This window comes from Bufo bufo, chromosome 1 (assembly GCF_905171765.1).
Source record: "Bufo bufo chromosome 1, aBufBuf1.1, whole genome shotgun sequence".
In the NCBI taxonomy this organism is placed as follows: domain Eukaryota; kingdom Metazoa; phylum Chordata; class Amphibia; order Anura; family Bufonidae; genus Bufo; species Bufo bufo.
The window spans coordinates 665,164,032-665,188,684 of NC_053389.1; the positions used below are offsets into that span (position 1 = coordinate 665,164,032).

At 42.7% G+C, this 24,653-nt stretch overlaps 1 protein-coding gene across 1 annotated transcript in view; it reads left to right on the forward strand.

Annotated features, from left to right (window-relative positions):
• The window catches only part of SQOR (sulfide quinone oxidoreductase), a 61,470-nt gene extending 37,231 nt beyond the window's left edge, over positions 1-24,239 (forward strand). Inside the window, exons 5-10 of the mRNA XM_040414031.1 lie at positions 9,789-9,983; positions 11,136-11,345; positions 12,735-12,918; positions 16,164-16,231; positions 18,948-19,126; positions 23,686-24,239. Of these exons, the coding sequence (XP_040269965.1) occupies positions 9,789-9,983; positions 11,136-11,345; positions 12,735-12,918; positions 16,164-16,231; positions 18,948-19,126; positions 23,686-23,743 (894 nt within the window). The 3' untranslated portion in view covers positions 23,744-24,239. The remainder of the gene's footprint in view (positions 1-9,788; positions 9,984-11,135; positions 11,346-12,734; positions 12,919-16,163; positions 16,232-18,947; positions 19,127-23,685) is intronic.
• The last annotated feature ends 414 nt before the right edge of the window (positions 24,240-24,653 follow it).

Consider the following 24,653-nt stretch of genomic DNA (forward strand, 5'->3'; position numbering starts at 1 on the left):
CAGACGTAATTTGATCCAAAAGGAAAACGTGTCAGATAAAACCACGTGTTGCCAGTCTCACAGATCTCCTGTCACGGGAACGTCCGTATGTCTCGGTACGTCCGTGACAAGTCTGTTAAACAAAACAAGCAATGCAACAGCTCACTGCAAACCAAATAAAGTACAAAATTGCATCATAATTGCAAATGCTGAACTAATAAGTTAGAGATACTTGGCTAATCGTTTTGTACAAAATAATAATTTGAGCCCGTCTGCCGAACGTCAAGGCAATCTCTAGTTAGACGGGTTCCTAACACTAAATATACCTGTTATGTGCCATAGCGGCTATCATAAAATTCAGAAAGTGCCGGTTCCACTTACATGCTGGATCCGCCTGAATTTCCATCATTTTCGGTGCCAAATGGCCTCCATTGTATCCAGGGAAAGCAGTTACCAGCATGCACGCCGGGCCCACTCCACACCACCCCTGGCGCCACATGGTCACCAAGGACTGCAATGAGAGTCCACACACTATCTCTCTCCTGGTGTCAGATGGCTTCAGTGAGTGGGGGGGAGCAGGCCAAGCTATATACTAACACTAATTAAAATCAACCTGTGAGACAGACGAGCTGAAAGGAGTGCACGACTGGGGAGGCAGCCACACCTCCAGTACAAACTGCAAAGAAAAAGGGGGTCAGTCAGCACATCCCAAAGCGCCTGGGCACGTTGCTATGGCTGAGAACAAGACTGTTAAACAAAACAAGCAATGCAACAGCTCACTGCAAACCAAATAAAGTACAAAATTGCATCATAATTGCAAATGCTGAACTAATAAGTTAGAGATACTTGGCTAATCGTTTTGTACAAAATAATTTGAGCCCGTCTGCCGAACGTCAAGGCAATCTCTAGTTAGACGGGTTCCTAACACTAAATATACCTGTTATGTGCCATAGCGGCTATCATAAAATTCAGAAAGTGCCGGTTCCACTTACATGCTGGATCCGCCTGAATTTCCGTCATTTTCGGTGCCAAATGGCCTCCATTGTATCCAGGGAAAGCAGTTACCAGCATGCACGCCGGGCCCACTCCACACCACCCCTGGCGCCACATGGTCACCAAGGACTGCAATGAGAGTCCACACACTATCTCTCTCCTGGTGTCAGATGGCTTCAGTGAGTGGGGGGGGGAGCAGGCCAAGCTATATACTAACACTAATTAAAATCAACCTGTGAGACAGACGAGCTGAAAGGAGTGCACGACTGGGGAGGCAGCCACACCTCCAGTACAAACTGCAAAAAAAAAGGGGGTCAGTCAGCACATCCCAAAGCGCCGGGGCACGTTGCTATGGCTGAGAACAAGACTGTTAAACAAAACAAGCAATGCAACAGCTCACTGCAGACCAAATAAAGTACAAAATTGCATCATAATTGCAAATGCTGAACTAATAAGTTAGAGATACTTGGCTAATCGTTTTGTACAAAATAATTTGAGCCCGTCTGCCGAACGTCAAGGCAATCTCTAGTTAGACGGGTTCCTAACACTAAATATACCTGTTATGTGCCATAGCGGCTATCATGAAATTCAGAAAGTGCCGGTTCCACTTACATGCTGGATCCGCCTGAATTTCCGTCATTTTCGGTGCCAAATGGCCTCCATTGTATCCAGGGAAAGCAGTTACCAGCATGCACGCCGGGCCCACTCCACACCACCACTGGCGCCACATGGTCACCAAGGACTGCAATGAGAGTCCACACACTATCTCTCTCCTGGTGTCAGATAGCTTCAGTGAGTGGGGGGGAGCAGGCCAAGCTATATACTAACACTAATTAAAATCAACCTGTGAGACAGACGAGCTGAAAGGAGTGCACGACTGGGGAGGCAGCCACACCTCCAGCACGAACTGCAGAGAAAAAGGGGGTCAGTCAGCACATCCCAAAGCGCCTGGGCACGTTGCTATGGCTGAGAACAAGACTGTTAAACAAAACAAGCAATGCAACAGCTCACTGCAGACCAAATAAAGTACAAAATTGCATCATAATAGCAAATGCTGAACTAATAAGTTAGAGATACTTGGCTAATCGTTTTGTACAAAATAATTTGAGCCCGTCTGCCGAACGTCAAGGCAATCTCTAGTTAGACGGGTTCCTAACACTAAATATACCTGTTATGTGCCATAGCGGCTATCATAAAATTCAGAAAGTGCCGGTTCCACTTACATGCTGGATCCGGCTGAATTTCCGTCATTGACAAGTACATGGCAATCTTTACCTCACATAGATCCAAAGCTCTCCCACTCATAGTTCCAATTGCTTTGCTAGATTTATATCAAGCTGGCAGCTCAGGAGGCATATCCTTTCTGTTGCAAGTCTCTGCCTCTCGCAGTTTAGGAGCCAGTTGAAGGATAGAACTGAGCATTTGTTAGAAAAAGAATAAACAGCAGGTGACGCTATACAGATACAATTTATTTAATAACTCAGCAGCTATACTATATTTTTAATTACATGCAATTACAGAAGTATTCCGATCCAAGTGCTGGTTTGAAAACCGCAGAATATTTTTTTTTGTGGGACAGCCTCTTTAATGAGCTGCAGGCCAAATTTAAGAAATAAAAAAGTCGCACAAATGTGACAAATTTAATCCTGCAAGGGGAATGGCATAAAACCTGGAGTAATATCTCTAGACATATTGTAAAGATGCACCAAACTTATCCCTCATGAAAAATTCCCTAAAAATTTTCAATACAGTGGTAGAACTCTATGGTGAAATAAAAAATAAAGGTAATGCTTGTCTGAAAATGCCCAAACTATTAAAATATGAAAGTATTTATCCTAAATGGTAAATGCCATAACAGAAACACACAAAAAATACCCAAATCACTGTTCCTTTGTTCGGTTCGCCTCCCAAAAGAAATGAATAAAAAGTGATAAAAAACCTATGCATACCCCAAAATGGTATCAATAAAACCACAGGTCATCCTGTAAAAAAAATAAGCACTCACACAACTCAGTCGATCAAAATATAAGAAAGTTATGGGTGTCAGAATATGGTATAAAAATTAAGTATAAAAATATATTAAACATGATATAAATTTAGTATTGTCATCGTACTGACCCGCAGAATAAATTTAACGTACCATTCTTACTGAACAGTGATTGCTGTAAAAATAAAACCTGTAAACAATGTCGCAATTGTACTTTTTCTTTCCTAGTCCAACCATTAATAATTTTTTCTGTGGAATATTAAATGGTGCCATTATGAAGTCTAACTCATCCTGCAAAAACATGCTTTTACACTGCTGTGTGAGTGTAAAAATAAAGTTATGGCTTTTGGAAGGCAAGGAGTAGAAAACAAAAATCCAAGAATAGAAAATGGCTGTGGCAGGAAAGGGTTAAGTCTCTGACTGTAGTTTGCTGTAGTTTCTTTTCTCTTTTATTACGTTTAGCCCTTTTCTCTTTTATTACGTTTAACCTGCATATCTATATAGCTGCATAGAACAGTTACCTAATAATATCCGCCTTTTGAAATTGTTTTACAAGAGCAATCTGATAAAAGATCAGGGCGGCAGTGCATAAATCAGCTTGTCAGCAGCTTTTTGTATTCCTTTAGCATATACAGGGGCTATTGTATAAGTGATGGAGTCCTCTAGACAACATGATATCATGGTTTTGGAACACTATATCATAACTCTTACTCAAAAATAAAAATTATAATATCATAAGTACATAACAGAATTGCCCATGCTGTGAAACTTCAGCTTTGTTTGTGTAATTTCTACATAATGTGTCCACTAGGTGGCACTGTCTGCTGTTCTGTGTCTTGTGTTACATCATAAATAATATACTGGCTCACTGTGCATGCGGAAAGTACAGTTTGAAGCAATTTATGACCTGCAAACATTATTGGTTCTAGGTGAGTAGGACAGCCACCTAGCACCAGCTAACGGGTATAGGGGGCTTTCCCTGGAAGCACCTGCGGATCTTACCAGACATTGATGCTTAGTTTTTCCCTAGAGATTTAATGACCATCTATATCCCCACTGTCCCTTGAGTATGGAAATAATGATCAAAATCCAGGAACTGAAGCTCTCAGGAACGTAATTACTAAGATTATTCAACAAACCACCTACAGTTGTGTTCAAAATAATAGCAGTGTGTTTAAAAAAGTGAATAAAGCTCAACATCCTTCTAATAGCTTTTATTTTCATACACGCAAATGCATTGGGAACACTACACATTATATTCCAAATCAAAACATGAAGAAACATATATTTGTGTTGTTCCTTTAAAAAAAAAAATAAGAAAAGTGAATATTAGACTGTTTCAAAAATAGCAGTATTTGTATTCTTCTTTACAAACTCAAACATTCACTATATAAACTGAAAAATGTTTGAAGATTTTGCTTTCCTTTGAATCGCTAATATTTAGTTGTATAACCACTGTTTCTGAGAACTTCTGTACATTTGTGTTGCATGGAGTCAACCAACTTCTGGCACCTGTGAACAGGTATTCCAGCCCAGGATGATTGGACTACATTCCACAGTTCTTCTCTATTTCTTGGTTTTGCCTCAGAAACTGCATTTTTTATGTCACCCCACAAGTTTTCTATTGGATTAAGATCCGGGGATTGGGCTGGCCACTCCATAACGTCAATCTTGTTGGTCTGGAACCAAGATGTTGCACGTTTACTGGTGTGTTTGGGGTCGTTGTCTTATTGGAACACCCATTTCAAGGGCATTTCCTCTTCAGCATAAGGCAGCATGACCTCTTCAAGTATTCTGATGTATTCAAACTGATCCATGATCCCTGGTATGTGATAAATAGGCCCAACACCGTAGTATGAGAAACATCCCCCTATCATGATGGTTGCGCCACCATGCTTCACTGTCTTCACAGTGTACTGTGGCTTGGATTCAGTGTTTGGGGGTCGTCTGACAAACTGTCTCCGGCCACTAGACCCAAAAAGAACAATCTTACTTTCATCAGTCCACAAAATGTTGCGCCATTTCTCTTTAGGCCAGTCAATGTGCTCTTTGGCAAATTGTAACCTCTTCAGCACATGTCTTTTTTTCAACAGTGGGACTTTGCGGGGGCTTCTTGCAGATAGTCCTTGCCATTTTGGCCATTCTTCTATCCATTCGAATGGTAGTTTTTTGCTTTCTTCCACATCTATCAGGTTTTGGTTGCCATTTTAAATTTTGCGATCATTTTAGCTGAGCAGCCTATCATTTTCTGCACTTGATTATATGTTTTCCCATCTCCAATCAACTTTTTAATCAAGGTACACTGTTCTTCTGAACAATGTCTGGAACGTCCCATTTTCCTCAGAATTTCAGAGAGAAATGCACTGTAACCAGCATGTACAACATTTGCTGCCTTCCTTCCTTAAATAAGGGCAATAATTGCCACCTGTTTTTCAAATAATGAATGACCTCACTCATTGAACTCCACACTGCTATTATTTTGAACATGCCCCTTTCAATTAGTGATTCAATTACACAGAACCAGCAGCATGCATGTCATGACTGTTAGGTCTGTTGGATTTCTATTACTCTACTACACCTACTAGTAAATTATTTGCCATGTAGAAATATTATTTCTACCAAAAACATTAATTGATCAGGTTAGTGATGTCTGACTGCTATTATTTTGAACACAACTTTGTACATCTGCTGAGGGAATAAGTGAACAAGAAGAAATTGCCTAATTATTAGGTATATTGCAAAGTGAAGACACAAGGCGCAAACTGCAGTCCTAATTTTTGAATGGTACAAACTGAGCAAAGAAAAGACCAGTGCTACTTCTTCGATTTGGTCAGAGACTGACCCCCTATCCTCTGGGTTTTGGACTGACCTGAAGACATAAAGAGACAGCCATTGGTGACCTTTAAAGGGGTTAGCCCACGATTAATGTAAAAAATTAAAACCATACATAATCTAGTACATGTCAACCTTTTTGTAACAAAGCCGGAACCAGCCCTGTATCTCACATGGTTCCAGAGATCTCCCCATTCACTGCTCCAATTGTTCCGCTAGATTTATTTAAAGCTGGCAGCTCAGTGTCCTCTCTCATAGGGTGTATCCTTTCTGCTACAGCTGGTGGCAGTTTAAGGATCGAACTGAGCATGTGTAGCCACCTCACTGAGGTGGACAGTGAAAACAAATTAAGAACAAACAGGAGGGAGCGCTATACAGATAGATTTGGTGAATCAGTGGCTATACTAAATTTACATGCAATTACAAAAGTATTCAGGTGCTTGTTTAATATTTAAAGGGTTTCTGTTACCTGAAAAATGGGTATTAAGCTGGCTGACATTAGCGATGTGCTAATGTCAGCAGAACATAACTGTATTAGTGCCACCTCACTGCCTAAAGCCTTTATTGAGAAAAACAAACTTGTATAATATGCTAATTAGCCTCTAGGAGCAGGGGGGACGTTAAACCTGCTCCTAGAGGCTCTGTTTTCCCACCTCTTTTCACGCCCTTCTGTTCTTCATTTACAGGGCCAGGGCAGCGCTGCTCTCCTTCTGCCGGCCGTGTCTACAGTGTAAATCTCGCGTCGTTCAGTATTTGGCGCAGACGCAGTGAGGAAGCCAGCAGCCGCCGAGCGTCCTTCCCTCACTGCGCCTGTGCCGAATACTGAACGGTGCGAGATTTACACTGCAGACACGGCCGGCGGGAGGAGAGCAGCGCTGCCTGGCCCTGTCAATCAAGAGAAGAAGGGCGTGAATAGAGGTGAGACGCTATTGCTAGGTGCAGGTTATAGATTCTTGCTTACTGTACTTTGTTCTTCGGGGAAGCAGCCACTTAGCACCAGCTAATGGGTAGAATGGCACACACCTGTTGCTATCCCTAAGGAACTCCAGGTATTCAGCCTCAAAATGGTGCCAATAATATTTAATGAAGTTCTCTCTGAAGACATCTAGCCGCTTTCGGGATGACTGGGAGGCATACTTTTCTACTCCCAGCCTGAGAACATGCAGTGCTTGTTATCAAGTGCGCTCAAAATATTGTAGTGTCAATTCACCCTTCATTCATTGCACCTTATGGTATTGACTGAGGCACTTCTGTGGGGTGGTCTTGATGCAATTAATACGTTTGATATATCTTGTCTATAAGGACTGGATAAGTCAAGACATTCTTGCAAGGTGTTAACCAAGCAAAGTAAAGGGTCACTGAGGTCTCTAACAAGGTCTAGTTCTACAGGGGACCATTCCATGTGAGCTGTCTTATTTTGTCACTTTAAAACAAAGTAGAAACCCCCTGGTGTCCCAGAGCCCCCGGGTTCATGTATGTGAACCAGTGTTAACTCCGTGACTTTTGCTGACAAGGCCAGAACCAGTAGGCAGATTAGTTCAATACTCTTTCCCATCAATGAAAAGTCTGTGGGCGAGAATCCAACAAGGATTCTATATTTAGATGAATATTTGGGAACAGAGGGCCTAGAGGCTGCTAATCCTTTTAGTAACCTCAGATAGAACTTGTTCTTAATCTGTCAGATTAAGAATGAACCGGTTCAAAGCAGAAATCATTGACTTAATTGTTTTAAAAACAAGACCCGCTTGAAATTTATCTCCTAGAAATTTGCGGACAGCCTTTAGTTCTGGAAAGTGGCACAAGCTAAACTGCCTAATTAAATACCATGCATAAAATTCTGTGATTATAACTTTGTATCTGTGCTGAGTTTAAAGCTGGCCTTCCACATTAGTCTTTTGTCAGCCAAACCCACTGCAAACTGCAGGTTCGGCTCACACACTGTGTGTGGGGAGCTCCTGACTCTCTCCGATGGATAATGTTGGGGGAGACAAGGATCGGACAAAATTAATATATTTGTTCTCCAGGGAGATAAGCCAGAAGTGTCTGGCAGTGACTTTCTCCACTCTCGCCATAGAATACACATACGTGCTCATTGAGCCAAGCTTGTATGCGGAAGCCAGGACGGAGTCAGAAGAGATAACTGTAGGCCAAACGATTGACAGCCGTTGAATGGGTAGCTTTAGGCCTGAGAGAATAGTTAATTAAATAGATGCAACACATTAATAGTGGGAGCTGTGAAAGAAGAATTTGCGACCATTGGAAGCAATCTGCCTCAAGGTTTCCAATACAAAGAGGTCTATGTGCCCCTCCCCAAAGGTATGTACAATCCTCACAAACAGCTGTAGTTTGAGAGATACTGTGGCCACAGACATTTTTTCTCTTAAAAAGGCATATGCCACCTTATTCGAGTGCCATGCGATGTACTCGGCTATCAGATCCAGGTTGATGTCCAAGACCCACCTTCACAGCTCTAGGGATTTTCTGCAGAGGTTCTTGGATCTGGGGCATCTACTCTGCTTACATAAGAAACTGCTGGTCTGCTGTCCATTTGGACGAAGGGTGACAAGAGTAGACAACCAAAACTGCATTTGGCAACAACTGGTCATGGCTGTTTGGAAACCCGGTAACATAACGGCAAGCGGCCTTCTCCAGCTTATCAAGCACAGTGCCGTACATTTTGTAGCGGCTGTGCTTGGAATCGCAGCTCAGCCCCATTCAGTCCTCTTTGACTAAGGTAGAGTCGAATGCAAGTTGGGCAAGGTCCCTGACTTCAGACAAAGCAGAAATTGTCCATCTTATTGTAAAAAGTTTAGCTAGATCAGCCCTCTGCATTTTCAGAATGCTCCAATATCCCCTTTCTAATGAGGTGGAAGGACAAGTGACCAGAATCCCAGTCCACTTTCTGAAGGGATTCAGGGAAACCATGAACCGTGGCAGATGGTGCAGAAAACGCCTAATTGTGATGGCTGGTAACAAGGGTATTTTGTCTCAAACAAGCCCTCTGTTCAACTGTAAGAGTCATATTAATATTGTGGAATACTGCTTTATGTACCCTTTTTTTTAAACCTCAAACAAGACAACTGGGCAAAAACATTCCTCCTTCAGAATCAGACTGAGGGAAGTTCGGCCCGGGGCACAGCATTCCACAGCTACCCTTTTTTGCTTTTAATAGTAAGTTCCTCCTCAAATGAGTAGGAAGATCAGGAAGAGAAAGCAATGTATTTTTTAAATTGGATAGCACTGGGCATCCCCCCAATATCCCCATAGACAGAGACAATGCTAAAGAGCAGGCATCTTACTCCATGACTGAAAACATTTCTGAGGTAAATGCCTGCAGTCTCACAAGATCACGTCACATGTCCCCTGACTAATTTTCCGGGTAAACAGAGAGGAATCCCCAAAGAACAAAATAGTATAGATTATAGTAATTAAATATTATTTAATCTAAACCAATAAGTAATAAATATAATAAAAAAATCAAATCAATTTGAATAATGTGACCTTCATTAATAAAAAAAAATATAGACGTGTATAAGGTATAAAAGACAATTCATAAGACAATATGTATATCAAATGCTACCAAAATAGATGCGGTATATAAAAAAATTCAAATATGAATATTAAAATTGCATTGATAGTTATGTGCATGAATATATTCGTACATTTATACACTATGGCCAGGAAACCACAGTGGAAAGCTTGCGTGTTGTTTCCCTGGCATGTTGTGACAAGTGTACTTTTTTTATTTGTGCTAGAAAGGGTAAAAATAAATGGTCCATGCCCACCTGCGGCAGCCAACGTTTATATAAAAAATGAATGGCCCTGCAGCCAGCTGAACAGCGGCAGGACTGTTTGGCCTCAAAGCAGGAGATGGCTGAGTGGAATTCTGGGTGCTTAGTTCAGCTGTTAGCTTTTGGTATGCCGGTAATCTCCCTTTTTATCTATTGTATATTTTTGGTTTTGCACTCAATTGTCATTCTTTGTTCTGTTTATAAAGGTGAAAGGACTTCCAGAAGGATTTAACTATCCCAAAATCGGCTCCAATTACTCTGTAAAAACTGTCGAGAAAACCTGGAAAGCTTTGCATGATTTTAAGAAGGGCAATGCCATATTCACCTTCCCAAACACGCCAGTAAAATGTGCAGGCGCCCCGCAGAAAATCATGTATTTATCCGAGGAGTATCTCAGAAAAGTAAGCTCACTACAAACATTTTATGTCCATACTGCGTTTAATTATGTTTTCAGGGATCTGAAAGGAACATTTATATTCCTTTCTACGCCTTATCCTAACTACTTCAGAGATAAACATGAGATAATGTCCACCGGATTGACCGATTTCTCTTGTTTATCTCGATTGTTGGCCATTAATTGGACAGGGTTTTTTGTGCAAATGACCAGCCATGGATTTTTTGTCTCAGCTGAAAATTGAAACTCATTGTTTGATGATTGATGGCTAATCATAAAAGGGGTACTTTTTGTTCTCCCTACTGCAGCTGGTGATTTTTAGGTGTCATATGAATGTCCTGCATCTCTCGGGGCCCAAGATCATTTACTTTGAGCCACTATGCTCCATTTTACAGTTTCTTGGTCCCAACTGGAATTGGAGTCAAAGCAGCTGCTTTTCACCTCTGAATGATTCTTGTGGATGTGCCTGCCACAAAACTGTTTGATGACTGTCGAAGGATGGTCAAGTGACTGGATCTCATTAACTAAAAATTGCCAATGAATGGCTTCACTTTAAGGTTACATCCATATGGGATGTAAAATACACTGAAAAAGCCAGTTGCTGATTTGTGCCACAGATCTCCAACAAAATATCATCAATTACATGTGGTTTTTGGTGTAGAAATGTCTGTGTCTCCCAATGCAAAGGGCAAAATCCTCTGCAGTGGATATCTGCAGCTCAAAGTAATATGCTGCAGATTTCAGATCCCTACCACATATTGCTTTACACTGCAGATGTTTTACGCAGTATGTGGAAGTACAAAGCTGCTCATTTGCACATGAAATTCCACAAGGGCAAATCTGCAGCACATCTGCCATATGTGAACCCACGCCTAGATCTGTTTCACACAAACATGATCACCCTGGGAAAAACGGACCAGGTGTCGGCTGGATCACCCAGGCCGACAGCTCTTTCCTGACCTGAACTGACTGTATCATATTGTTTTGTAATGCAGTCAGTTCATATCCCCTTAAGATATGAATTGACTGCTATGATACAGTTAGTTTGGGTTGGGGTAGCGTGGTCGACCCAGGAGATCCAGCCGACAGACAGCCCATTTTCCCCATGCCGTTCCTGTGAAACAGCCCTTATAGTTTCCTTCTTATTTTGCACAAATAGACAGGAAAACGATCTGATGCCAACTTCATTTTTAACACCTCTTTGGGAGTCATCTTTGGAGTGAAGAAGTATGCAGATGCATTGCTACAGATAATCAAGGAGCGAGATATTCAGGTCAACTTTAAACACAACCTTATTGAGGTGCGGGCAGACAAACAAGAAGCCATATTTGAGAACCTTGATAACCCTGGAGAGACCAAAGTGTACCAGGTAAAACAGAACAGTGTGACTAAACTCTTCAGTTGTATGTATCAATAAAATGTATACTACAACCCCAATTCCAAAATAGTTGGGAGGCTGTATAAAATGTAAATAAGAACCCATATTTTATTCACAATATATCATAGAACACATATCAGATATTGAAAGTGAGACATTTTACCAACTCTTGGAAAAAAAAAATTAACATATTTTTCCCTGATGACAAGGCGCACGGTGCGCCTTATCATCAGGGAGAAATATGGTAAGTTGTTTTTTTTCAGGTTTTAGAGGAAGAAATAAGAAAAACATATTTTTTCATTAGAGACCTTAAATCAGACCCCCATATAAGATGCTTAGATCAGACCCCCATATGAGATGCTCAGATTAAACCACCATATCAGATCCTCACATCAGACCTCCATATCAGTTCCTCACATGAGATCCCCATATCACTTCCTTACATGAGATCCCCATATCAGATGCTAACATCAGACCCCCATAACAAGACCTCAGATACCCCATATCAGGACCTCAGATCAGACCCCTATATCAGGACCTCACATCAGACATCCATATCAGGACATTAGCTCAGACCTCCATGTCAGACCCCTGTATCAGACCTCAGATCAGACCTTAAAATAAATAAATTCACTTACCTCTCCTGTTCAGCCTCTACTTTCCAGGTGTGGCAGTCTCCCCTGCACTCACACCCTATAGTCTTTTATGAGCCTGCGCCGCAGTCATGACAGTGCCGCGCAGCCCAAGGGAGAATAGCCAGGGTGGGTGAGTACTGGCAGTGCTCGCAGTGCCTCACACCCCGCTCCCCTCACCTACTGCATACTAGTTAGCGCTTCCGTAATGGATTTTCATACCATCCTATTCTGTTTTTATTTACATTTTACACATTGTCCCAACTTTGTTGGAATTGGAGTTGTACTATAATTCTACAAAAGTAAAAGACCCTCCTTATAAAACAAGAACAGTTTCCAAAATAAAGGGACTGTGGTACTGTAAAACCTTTTTGCTGCTACTTGTACATTTGAGAGATTAAACATCTCCAGCACAGTACATGCTCATAGCTCAGGCATCAATGAAAATCTGTGAGCAGTGCCAAAGGTTTCTACAAATCACCCCTTCATTCTGAAACTGCCCTGGGTACTCCAGTCACCTTCTAACATGTCTTCATAACGTATCAGAAGATGATAACGTATCAGAGATTCTCTTTTTACACTACATTCCTAAATATAGCCTGATGATGCTCATTTCACCTTATGAAGACATAATTATTGGTTTTCAAATTTAAAATATTTAAGATGGTGCAAAGATTTTTATTTTTTTGGGGGCAAAAAAAACCTACCTTCTATTTTACGCATTGTTATTGACTTTGTATTCTTACAGTATGAAATGCTTCATGTGACCCCTCCAATGGGACCACCAGATGTGCTAGTAAACAGTGCTGTGGCTGATGCAGCTGGCTGGGTGGATGTAGACAAGGAGACGTTACAGCATAAGAAGTACCCCAATGTATTTGGCATTGGAGACTGTACAAACCTTCCAACATCAAAAACGGCAGCTGCCATAGGTAAGAAAATGCATTCTGAGTATAACTCGGTGTCACTTATATTGAAGATCTTACAGTTATTGGTCAGCTATACATCTTTTTGTCTTATAATTTTTTGCTTTTCAAGTATTCCTTGGTGACATTCATTATATATGAAATCATATCAAGGTCCACTTAATAGTGAGCTTGTGCTGGGTACACAGAGCTGCAGTGTAAAGCATCTTGGCGAGGCAAAATGTGCGCTTCAGACTACCTCACCTTTTACTACCGTTGACTGCTCCAAATTAAGCTGGCCAGACTGACGCTGATCCAGCCGATGCCTATTCCTTTTGACTAACCCCTCCCATTCACATACATACTCAGCTTGGCAGTGTTCATGTGTCTCAATGGAGAGAGGAGCGTTAGGCTGGGTTCACACGAGCGGATGCCGTGCGTGGCATCCGCTCAGTGAAAGAGTGCCAAGACCCGATGCAGACTGCAGAGGCACGGAGCATTAACATGACTGATAATGCTCCGTGCCTCTCTGTGATCTCTTTACTACGAAATCACAGTGAGATAAAGTTGTCACTGTGATTTCGTAGTAAAGAGGTCACAGAGAGGCACGGAGCATTATCAGTCATGTTAATGCTCCGTGCCTCTGCAGTCTGCATCGGGTCTTGGCACTCTTTCACGGAGCCGATGCCACGCACGGCATCCGCTCGTGTGAACCCAGCCTTAGGGTGCCCATACACATAAGATCCAATTGGGTTGAAACTGCCAATCTTATATGTACATGGCCCTCCTGACTCTCCTTGATATATGATGTCTGGGCAAGGAACGTTCGGGCATATTCAATTTCAGCGCCCACTCCTTATGTTCTCAAGGGAGATTAGCTGAAACTAGCGGAGTTGGGAGGATTGGCTTTAGTTTGGCCAACAGTAATTAACGGTATATGGCCACCTTAAGCCACTGCCAGACATTATCACCCCACTGAAATCGGTATGTTCACGCGTATTCTACTAACATGCATGGCCATTGGCCACCTTTAGGTAAGATGCAGTCACAGATTGTGTCCTAGTGATGCAAGAGTTAAAACCAACACAAAAGAAAATAAATCAGAAAACACTCAAGTATGGGGTAGTGTAGCTTAGAGGGTTCACATAGGATAGAAAAACATGGCAGCTTTCTTCCAGAATCAGTGCCACATCTGTGTCCAGGTGGCATATGGAGCTTAGCAGCAATACCAGACCCAACTGTTGGACAGATGTGGTGCTGTTCCGAATAGAAGCAGCCATGTTTTTCTGTTCCTGTACAATCCCTTTAAATCTATTTATTTTCAGTAAAACATAAATTAACCTTGCTCAAGAAGAATGTCCTTGTGTTGTTTGCTAACAGGACAGTTATTCATAATTATCAGAAGCTCGATCATAGGCAACTAATTGCTGTTTTGACTTCTCAGCTTCTGCTTTATTACTGTGTGTTCGATATTATGCAATGATCTCATATTAAATTGATGTGGACTACTTTCACATGCAATGTGTAACTCCGTACAAGACAAGGATGAGCCTAGACTTGATTCTTTGGATGGTCAGTATTGTAACAGCTGTTGTATGGCCGACACACTACCACTTCTAGGGTAATACGGCTTATCTGCACTCTGCATGCATATATCACATGACTGATAATAAGCCATCTCTTTTGTATGCTTGTACTTTCTAGGGTACAAAAAGTATGGACTATATGGATGCCAATTAAATATTGAATGGAATAATTTTGGTTGATTTCAAATGTTGCATTTGATGAGCCTAATATTTCCCTGCCTTTTACAACAGTGACATATATATAAATAGATACTTGCAGTTTACAGACAGAAACCTGCAGGCTTCATTAAGGTCACATTTATGCACGGTGCTAGCTATTCCTGATTACAAGCCCAGTATCTCATGTTCCCTGTTTAGAGGGATGTTTGTATTTATTGTTGGTATCTTGTGAAGGTCATGTAAGGATATTGAATGTTGACCTCTGTTGGCCTCGAAATGTCCTGATCAGATTCTTTCTCATGAGATAAAGTAGACAAGACATTCAGATTTTTATTTTTTTGCTCTGTTAGAATTTGTCATTTAGCCTATTCCTCTGGTTCTCCCCATTAGTGTATTTTCCCTTTAATAGATCCAGATCACACACATAGGGGGAGCATTCCTACGAACCACTGTTCCAGATAATTGGCCTGAAAATTGTGCAGTCAAATAGGCCCTTACAGGTGTTCGAGTGTTCAAACTGGCGCCATACAAGTTAGGCTACTTTCACACTCGCGTTTGGTGCGGATCTGTCATGGACCTGCGGAACGGAGGCAAAGTGATGCATTCTGAGCAGATCCTTTTCCAGTCAGAATGCATTAGGGGAAAACTGATCCGTTTTGGACCGCTTGTGATAGCCCTCAACGGATCTCACAAACGGAAAGCCAAAACGCCAGTGTGAAAGTAGCATTAAAGGAAGCCAGCCGATGGACAAAAAATCTTTCTAGGAACATTTCTTCAAAGGAAGATCTTTCATCCATGAACAATCTATCTTAGAATGATCTTGCGGCTGACTATCATGCGGTAGGCTAAAACGATCGCTGTTAAATTTCACCTGACAAACCAAAACCCAGTTTTGGTTGAAATTGTCAGGTTTGATGGACTTGACTAATGTGTACTGCCATCTCTAGCCGTAGCCTAAAGTTCATATTAGATGCACAGATGAAGCAGATTGCCGGGAAGGAAACAGACTAAGGTTAATTTGATAGGACGCCAATTTGCCTATTTGTATATTTTGGGAGTGTGGGAGGAAACCGGAGTACCTGGAGAAAACCCACGCAAAACAGAAGGAGGACATACAAACTCCATGCAGATGTTTTCCCTGATGAGATTTGAAACTCGGGAACCCAGCGCTGCAAGACACCAGTGCTAACCAGAGCCACCGTACTGCCTGGTCAGGTGGAGTGATACACATTACCACCTTCATACCCTATGATATACAATGGGAAAACTTTGGTTGGGTGGCTTCCAAAAGGCAGACGAAGACCTAAAGGACACTCTTTTGAGTAGTCTGTGGCCTATAAAGTTCTGTGCTATATGTTTTTTGTGGGATACCTGTGTATGTAATAGTGGTGTGGACTGTGGACCTATGCTATACAGCAGAAAAAAGGTATACCATCATATCTGTCTTGACAGGGACCAACGGGACACTCTTTTGGTTTCTACAGTCAATATGTTTAAAGATCTAATAAACTTTATTTGTATTTCCAGCTGCCCAGTCAGCGGTTCTGGACAGAACAATTTCTATGATCATGAAAGGCCAAAATCCATCATCCAAGGTTTGTATATTTCATGTAGTTACTTATAACCTCTTCAGAGGTACTACATTTTTGGGGTTTCGTTCTTTGAATTTCATTTTAGGGTGTTCAGTGTTTTGCACATATTTTCTGTCATATATTCTGAGGACCATCACTTTGTTTTATTTTTCCATTAACAGAGCTGTGTATGGGTGTCACAGTGCTGTTCACTGTTACAGTTGTCTGTGTAGGCTGGCTGCATGCGCCCTTGTGTACTGGCTGCAGGCTGCCTCCTGTGCAGGCTGGTTGCTAGGGGCTGCGTGCTGGCTGCGGGGTCTGTTGTGATCCGCCTGTGTATGTTGCTCTCCCCATCTCTGCTATGTCACGGGAGGTTGTTTTCCCCGTGATGCTTCTGATTGTCAGTGGTGCCGGGTTGGTTGTGCTCTGGCGTACTGGCTGCAGGTGTTTCTGTGAATGCCGGTTGCCAGGGGCAACGCCCAATTCTTTACCTGTGTATCCTGTTCTGCGCTCTATTTTTGATGGGGTTAGCTATCCCTGTCTGTTGTGCCTGAGTGTGGCTTTCCAGGTGCCTCGTTTCCCAGCTATATAGACCTGTGAACTGTTGTTCTGGGGGTGAGTCTTTGTCAGTCTGTCCTGAGTCCTGTCTGTGGCTGCTAGGTGTAGCAACTCGCTTCTGTTCCTGGGGGTTTTCCATCTACCCTTCTGCGTGGTGTCACCTGTTTTTGCATCATATGTCATGTTCTGATCTGTACCTGCCCTGTCTGATGTATCATGTTATGGTCTGTTATCCTGTTCTGTTCCATGTATCGCCTAGCAGTGCGTAACTGCGTCTGAGAGCCTGGCAGTGCTTAACTGCTTCCGATGTATCCTCTCCCATGTCTGTCCTGTTGTGCCTTTGGCTTCTGTCCCTGTTCTGTTCATGTCTGTCCTATGTCTTCCTTCGGAAGAAGAGTTCCTGTGGTCCCCGGAGGGGGATTGCCCATTCTCTGTTCTGTGCAGCTCTGCCTGGGGCCGCTTAGCTTCTATTGCTTGCGGCGCAGGTAACTGCTTCTGTCTCTGCTCTATCCTGTTCTGTGCCTTGTATCTCTGATTTGTGATTATCCGTGTATTCTGTTGCTCCTGGTTACGTCTCTGTCTGTGCTGTCTGTTTATGCTTCTTGCTGGTACTTATTTCAGGTACCTCCTGGTCTGTCTGGACTCTGGGTTTGCTCTGGAGTAGCCCCTGGCAACTACCTTACTGGCTCAAGCCTATCCTTACCATCTGAGGCTCTAGTGAATACAAGGGAGTTAAGCCCCTCCAGAGTATTGCCAGTCAGTGGCACAGTGGGTGCACACCCGCTGTTTCGTGTAGTGCGCCTGTGCCACTGACTGGTCTGCTTGCCGTGTCCTGCTCTTATGACGTCCCGGAGGTCTGCCTTGGACCCCCAGCATGTGACAATGGGCTTGTTTTTTGAATTATGAATTGATGTCTTCATTGGTACTATTTTGTTATTTTGTATGGGGTAAATAAAATAAACCCTAAAAGCTTTGTTTTATTATTTATTTTGTTTTCTTCATTCACTGTGCAGGTAAAATAATGTGATCATTTTTTAGTTTGGGTCATTACAGATTCAGCAATATCGATTGTGTCTTTTTTTTTTACATAAAGCATTTTAATTGGGGAAAAGGGGGTTTTGTACTTTTCTTTCTTTATCTGGTTTTGTCACACTAGAGGACTTGAACCTGCATACTTCTGATCACTCATATAATACACTGTTATACTTCTGTATTGCAGTGTATTGTGCCTGTCAATGGAATGTAATGTCATTGTTAGACTTTTGGCTGTCATAGCAACCTACCGTCACCGGATGATTGTGTCGCGGGGGTGTTGGGGTTATTTCCTTTGTCAACTGTAACACAGTATATAGCTAACACGTCCTATTGATGGCATGGGCTCAGTTACGTTGCCTGTATTATAACAGTGCTATACATGTGCAGCAGCTGTCGTTAACGGTACAGTATTGATGACCTATCCTCAGTAAGAGTCTGACTCCTGGGATCCTCACCAATCTGATATTGATGACTAATCAGCTGTTTGGAAGTGACACAGTATTGCAGCGTCCTCACAGCATACCAAGCATGGTGTACAAGCATCCACTTGAATGGGATTGAGCTGCATATAGCCCATGTGACTGATGAGCGTCATGTTACTGGCCTAGGAAGAGGCTGCAGTGTTCACTGGATCACCGTAGCCTCTTTGAACAGCTGATCGGCCAGGAGTCGGACCCACACCTATCTGATATTACTAACCTATCCTAAGAATAGATAAAAATAAGAATACATTTAAAGACAGCACCAGATCCTCACTCCAAGATGCACAGCTTATCACCACCAAATTAGCAGAATAAAAGAATATGGATCCAGCATCTTCTCCTTGCATCCTTTACTAGATACCCATCGGTACAAGAACAGGAAACATTTTGGCTTATTAAGCCGTTCTCAAGCCATCAAATATTGTACTCCCGGAAAACCCTTTCACTACCTAGTATACATAAAGTGCATGTCATCAAGGATCATTGTCTTGCGTCCATTGTGTTAAATGTGTGATATGTCTTGCATGGAACAAGACTGATAAGGTCTTCCTGTTACAAAGTTGATAGACATTGATTGTTTTATGTTGTTGTCATATTGCATTGTAGTTAACTTTAATCATTTAGACACTTTCCTGACAACATGTTTAATGTTCCTCTGCTTGCAGTATGATGGATACACTTCATGTCCACTGGTAACTGGCTACCGAAAAGTGATCTTGGCAGAATTTGACTACAGTGCCCAGCCTCTAGAGACTTTTCCTATTGACCAGGGTAAAGAGAGAAGAACCATGTACCATATGAAGGCAGACATGATGCCCTTCCTGTACTGGAATATGCTTCTCAAGTAAGTGATTTCTTAGTTGTCTGGGTTTTCACATAGTAGTTGTGATGTGGCTGATGCTTGTGGCCACAACCACAATGGTCAGGGAAATGTAAAAGTAATAACTCGGCTTCCGGCTCCGGCGCGCACATGACCGGTCGGGTGTAGTGTGAGCCCCGGGCCGCGCTGCCCGAACACACAGGAGCCGCCGAAAACCCAGGGGAAATCAGTCCCCAGCAGATACACCTTCTGAGCCCTGCAGAGCTCTATGGAAAAATTCCTGCAGAGAGGCAGACGACATCGCCACTCCCGCTCCAGCAAGAAAAGCCGAGGCAGAGCAGCAAGATGGCGGCAGCAACAGCGGGAAAGCCACAGAGACAGACGAGCTCAACCTCCCAGCCCCCACAGCCTAGCTTTGAACTTGAGGAGGCACAAAATGATGAGGGAGAGATGCAGTCAAGCCAGGGCCCGGATTTTACAGCCTCATGCCAGGAAATGGCAGTTGCTGTGGCGAAATTGCTAGCGCCGGATATAAAGTCCACATTAGAGGCCACTGTGTCCACGACATTATTACAGATTCAGCAGGAGGTATCCCAGCACACTGGCCAAATTGCAGAGCTGGAGCATAGAATCTTGCTAGTGGAGGAAGAGCTGGAAAAAACCCAGATACAAACTAAAGAAGTACTCCGCAGCAACCAAGCTCTAAAAGAAAAACTAGATGATTTAAAAAATCGCTCCAGGCGAAATAATTTACGGATTGTGGGGCTCACGGAATCGATCCCACCGAATAAATTAATGCAGATCTGTGCGACCGAAATTCCACATGCCCTGGGCCTACAAGGAACATTTACGGTGGAGAGGGCCCACAGATTAGGCCCAAGAAGACCTCCAGGCCAGGAGCTGGGCACGGAGAGGCCCAGAAACACCATTGTAAAATATCTGAACTATGCGGCAAAGGAGTCGATACTTACTTGATATCGACGGAATCCGCAGAGCCTTATTGTATGGGGTAACAAGTTACTTCTCTTCAGCGATTACTCGGCGGAAGTGGTGAGACGAAGGAGAGCCTTCTCAGACTATGTTCAGCTTTGGTGAGGAAAAAACTTAAATTTGCTCTTCAATATCCAGCGACGCTGAGGGTGTTCCAAACAGATGGCTCTATATCCACCTTTCTAACACCGAAGGAAGCTCGAGATAGCTTAGATGTGGAGATGGATCCTCCCGCCCCCTACAGCGACTCACCCCCGAGAAGCGGGTTCCCTGGTAGAGGAAGAAAGGGGAACCGACATCAAGGCCCAAGGTCCCCCGGAGAGTCGGCTGAGAACGGAAGTCACCAGGTGTTTTCTTCAAGTCAAGAGTCCGCGTGGGGATGAAGATGATCCAGAGAGATTCATGTGAGATCTATGTTTTTTGTTGGTTTTACAGTTTCAAGGTCTTTCTGATACCTCCTTGAGACTGCCCATGTGCTTCTAGACGATGGGAAATTTAGGACACTTGAGATAAAGTTCGTTATGTTTCCTGTTTGCTTAGAAAAGGGCTAGCGGTAGGGAAGCTAGTAGTTAGAGAGGTAAAACGATACAACAATGGATAGCTACAACGGCTTGACCACTTTATATAACATATATACGCCGAACTCTTCCCAGCAATCTTTCTATAGAACTCTGGAAATGACTATTCTACAAGAAGGGGTGGGACACCTGATAGTCGCGGGTGACTTCAATAGAGTACACGATAACGAAGAAGACAGGCGGCGCAGTACCCCGCAAGTGAGATCCAAGCTAGGTGAGACAGGTACTCTCTCCCCATTGTTGCTGGTCACGGGTTTGGTCGATGTATGGAGACATCAGCACCCTATGGAGAGAGAGTACACACACTTTTCCCACTCGCACATGTCATGGTCGCGGTTGGATCATTTTTTTGTTATCACCACAGTTGCTGGGTAGAACGAAATCTACCAAGATCTCAGACATGGTCTTGTCGGATCATTCTCCGGTGGTGTTGCAGTTACTTGATGATGTTCCACATGGGTCGGATTTCATCTGGAGATTGCCCCATCATCTTCTAGTACATGAAGATTTTATAGATAGACTCAGAGGTTGGTGGTGGGAATTCTCCCAGGACAACAAGGAACATATCTTTAACCACGCCCTATTTTGGGATAAGGTGAAGGTTGTACTACGGGGTCAGGTAATGGCGTATACGGCGGGGAAAAAAAGAGGGGCTAGGAAAAAATTTGATGAGGCCACTAAAAAACTTAGATCTATATATACTGCTTTTCTAAGTCATCTGACAGAATCCAATAAGTAGTATTGGATAACGGCCAAACATGCGTATGACTATGAACTGGATCAGACATCAAAGTGGTTTGAAGACCGTAAAAAAGCTAACCTGTTTCAGCATGGTAACAAAGCGGGGAGGTTACTCTCCAACCTCACTAAACCCTATGCTGTACGACCGCCTACCCATCCCTTAAAAGATGAGAGTGGCGACCTCTCTACCAAACCAGAAGACATAGTAAAAATAATGGGGAAGTACTACCAATCTCTATACACCCGGGACCCCTTTGCGAGGGACAGGGCAAACGAGCTTTTGAGCAAGGTATCTTTACCACTGATATCGAAAGAAGCCCAAGCGGCTTTGAATTCAGAAATAACTGAGGAAGAGATGAAAAGGACAATTAAATCCCTTGCAAATGGTAGGGCCCCAGGACCTGACGGCTTTCCCGCCGAGTTTTACAAAGTTCCCCTATTCTAACCCCATTGTATAATGCTATTCTGAAAGGCAGGGATTTGCCGCCATCAGGACATCTGGCGTATATAACGCTAATCCCTAAGCCTGATAGAGACTTGACTCAACCAGGGTCCTATAGACCCATATCACTTATAAACCAAGACGTCAAACTTATCTCAAAAATAATAGCTAACAGGTTAGCGTCTCTATTTCCAGACATAATAGGAGATCACCAAGTAGGTTTTATGAAGGGAAGGTCGGGGATAACAAATATACGTAAAGTCCTCACGGTACAAGACGGACTACGAGGGGGGCACAAGAGGGCAATCCGGCTTTTTTGGCGATAGACGCCGAAAAAGCCTTTGACAATGTCAGTTGGGAATGGCTTGAATTGGTTTTAGATGCTATAGGTTTTGCGGGAGAATTTCGCAATTGTTTGAAGGCTCTTTATTCTAAACCCCAAGCAAAAATATATATACCCGGCTTCTTATCTGGTGCAATTGCACTAGAGAAAGGCACACGACAGGGGTGCCCCTTATCTCTTTTGCTATTCAACCTGGCCTTGGAGCCCCTTGTCTTATACCTGAAGCATTCTGACCTGTATAGGTGCATTGTAGTGGGGACACTGGAAACCAAAGTAACCTGTTTTGCTGACGACCTGTTGCTCTATCTAGGTTCCCCTGACTTACATCTCCCAGAGATACTAGATGCTTTGCTTTATTATGGCTCAACAACGGGATACAAAATAAATGTGTCCAAAAGCCAAATTCTCTTTTTAAATCCTAGCCAGGGGGACCAACAGCGGTATGATACTATAGAGGTGAGGAAGGATTATCTGAAGTATTTGGGGATTTAGATTGGACGTTCTGCGACAGCTCTATACAAACTAAACTACCCTCCCCTTTTCCAGAGAATCATACATGACCTAACTAAGTCGGAAAGATCTGCCACTCTAGGGCACACCTGATTAAGATGGCGTGTTTCTCTCGACTTTTGTATCCTCTCCAGACAATCCCTTTGCTTCTACGACACGAAGATGTCAGGAAGATTCACTCAACATTCATAGCTTTCCTGTGGAAAAATAAAAGGCCACGTATATCTTATGAGAAACTAACGCTGTTAAAATGGGAAGGGGGCCTTCAGTTGCCTAATGTGCGCCATTATAACTTGGCAGCATTGTTTCGCCATGTGAGAGATTGGATATGGGGAACCTCCTTTTTCTCGGCTACATCCCTGGAACAGGAACTGGTAAGCCCGTGGCAACTGGGGGCGCTATTACATACTAAACTTGCTTATGACAGCGCTTATGCCGAACAGCCGGCTGTCAGTCACAGCGAAGGGGCAGTGAAGGGGGCGCGGTTACCTTGACTTCAAGCCTGACTGGAAAATAGCGAGAACGGAGGATAATAGATCGTTTTTCATACTTCTGCCTCATCAGAATGCAGTAAGAAAATCATCATTTGAAACTCACTGCCGTCTACTTGAAGGTACTGCTGGCGGTTTGGGATGGCTTTTGCCGCTGACAGGTTCCGGACGGATGCAGACGGTTTTATTATCTGAACGGATCCATCCATGATGGATCCGCACAAAACGCAAGTGTTAAAGTAGCCTTACTTGCTTGTATTCCATGGTAGATTTTTGGTCGATTTTCATTCTTAGAGGAGCTTTATCTCAGGATCAAGTTTTATCTTCTGAAAAATGAGAGTTTATGGCTATATGTGGATCAATACACTATAATTTTGTACCAGCATTTCTGATTTAAAAAAAAACACTAAAATAAATCTTACACAGCTAAGCATTTATGAAATATTTTCAAAAGTTGACATTTCTAATTATTTTTATTTTTTTTACAGGGGATATTGGGGCGGACCAGCTCCCATCAGGAAAATAATGCACCTTGGCTTTAAATAAGAATGTATTACAAACCACGCATCTACTGCTCACAGAACAAGCTTATATTGCCATTCTCTGTATGATTCATGATTTCAGAATTTCAGAAACAAGGCTGTATTTTATTCCACTGACTTGCCTAAGAAGATTGTTTTCATTGCTACAAGTACAACCATGCAGAACCTTAAATTTCCGATCATATGAGCTTCTTGGTATTTTCGTATGACATTACAGATTTTATTTTTAATACAGTAACTACAGTATTTTTTGGACTATAAGGTGCAGCTGATTATAAGATGCACCCCAGGTTTAGAGAACAAAAAAAAAAATTCTACTAATTCAACCTTCCGTGGTGGTTTAATGAAGTGGAGGCATCAAGGTCACTAACGCCGAGGTCTAGCATAGAGGGGGTTAATGGATTTGGTCAGCTCCTGTTAATCATAGTGTGTCATCTGCTGACCATTTTAACAAACAGCAATGGTGAATGTGATCATCTCATTAAATATATCCAAGTGAATGTGTCTCCTGTCATTGCTCTGTATTGTCCCGCCATGCTTGGTCCACTAGATTATTTTTTCTTTTACTCTCCATAATTCTGACATTATACAAGTCTACACACACAGCTCTGCAGTACCCACATTATATACACACACAGCTCTGCAGTACCCACATTATATACACACACAGCTCTGCAGTACCCACATTATATACACACACAGCTCTGCAGTACCCACATTATATACACACACAGCTCTGCAGCACACACATTATATACACATACAGCTCTGCAGCACACACATTATACACACACAGCTCTGCAGTACCCACATTATATACACACACAGCTCTGCAGCACACACATTATACACACACAGCTCTGCAGCACACACATTATATACACATACAGCTCTGCAGCACACACATTATACAC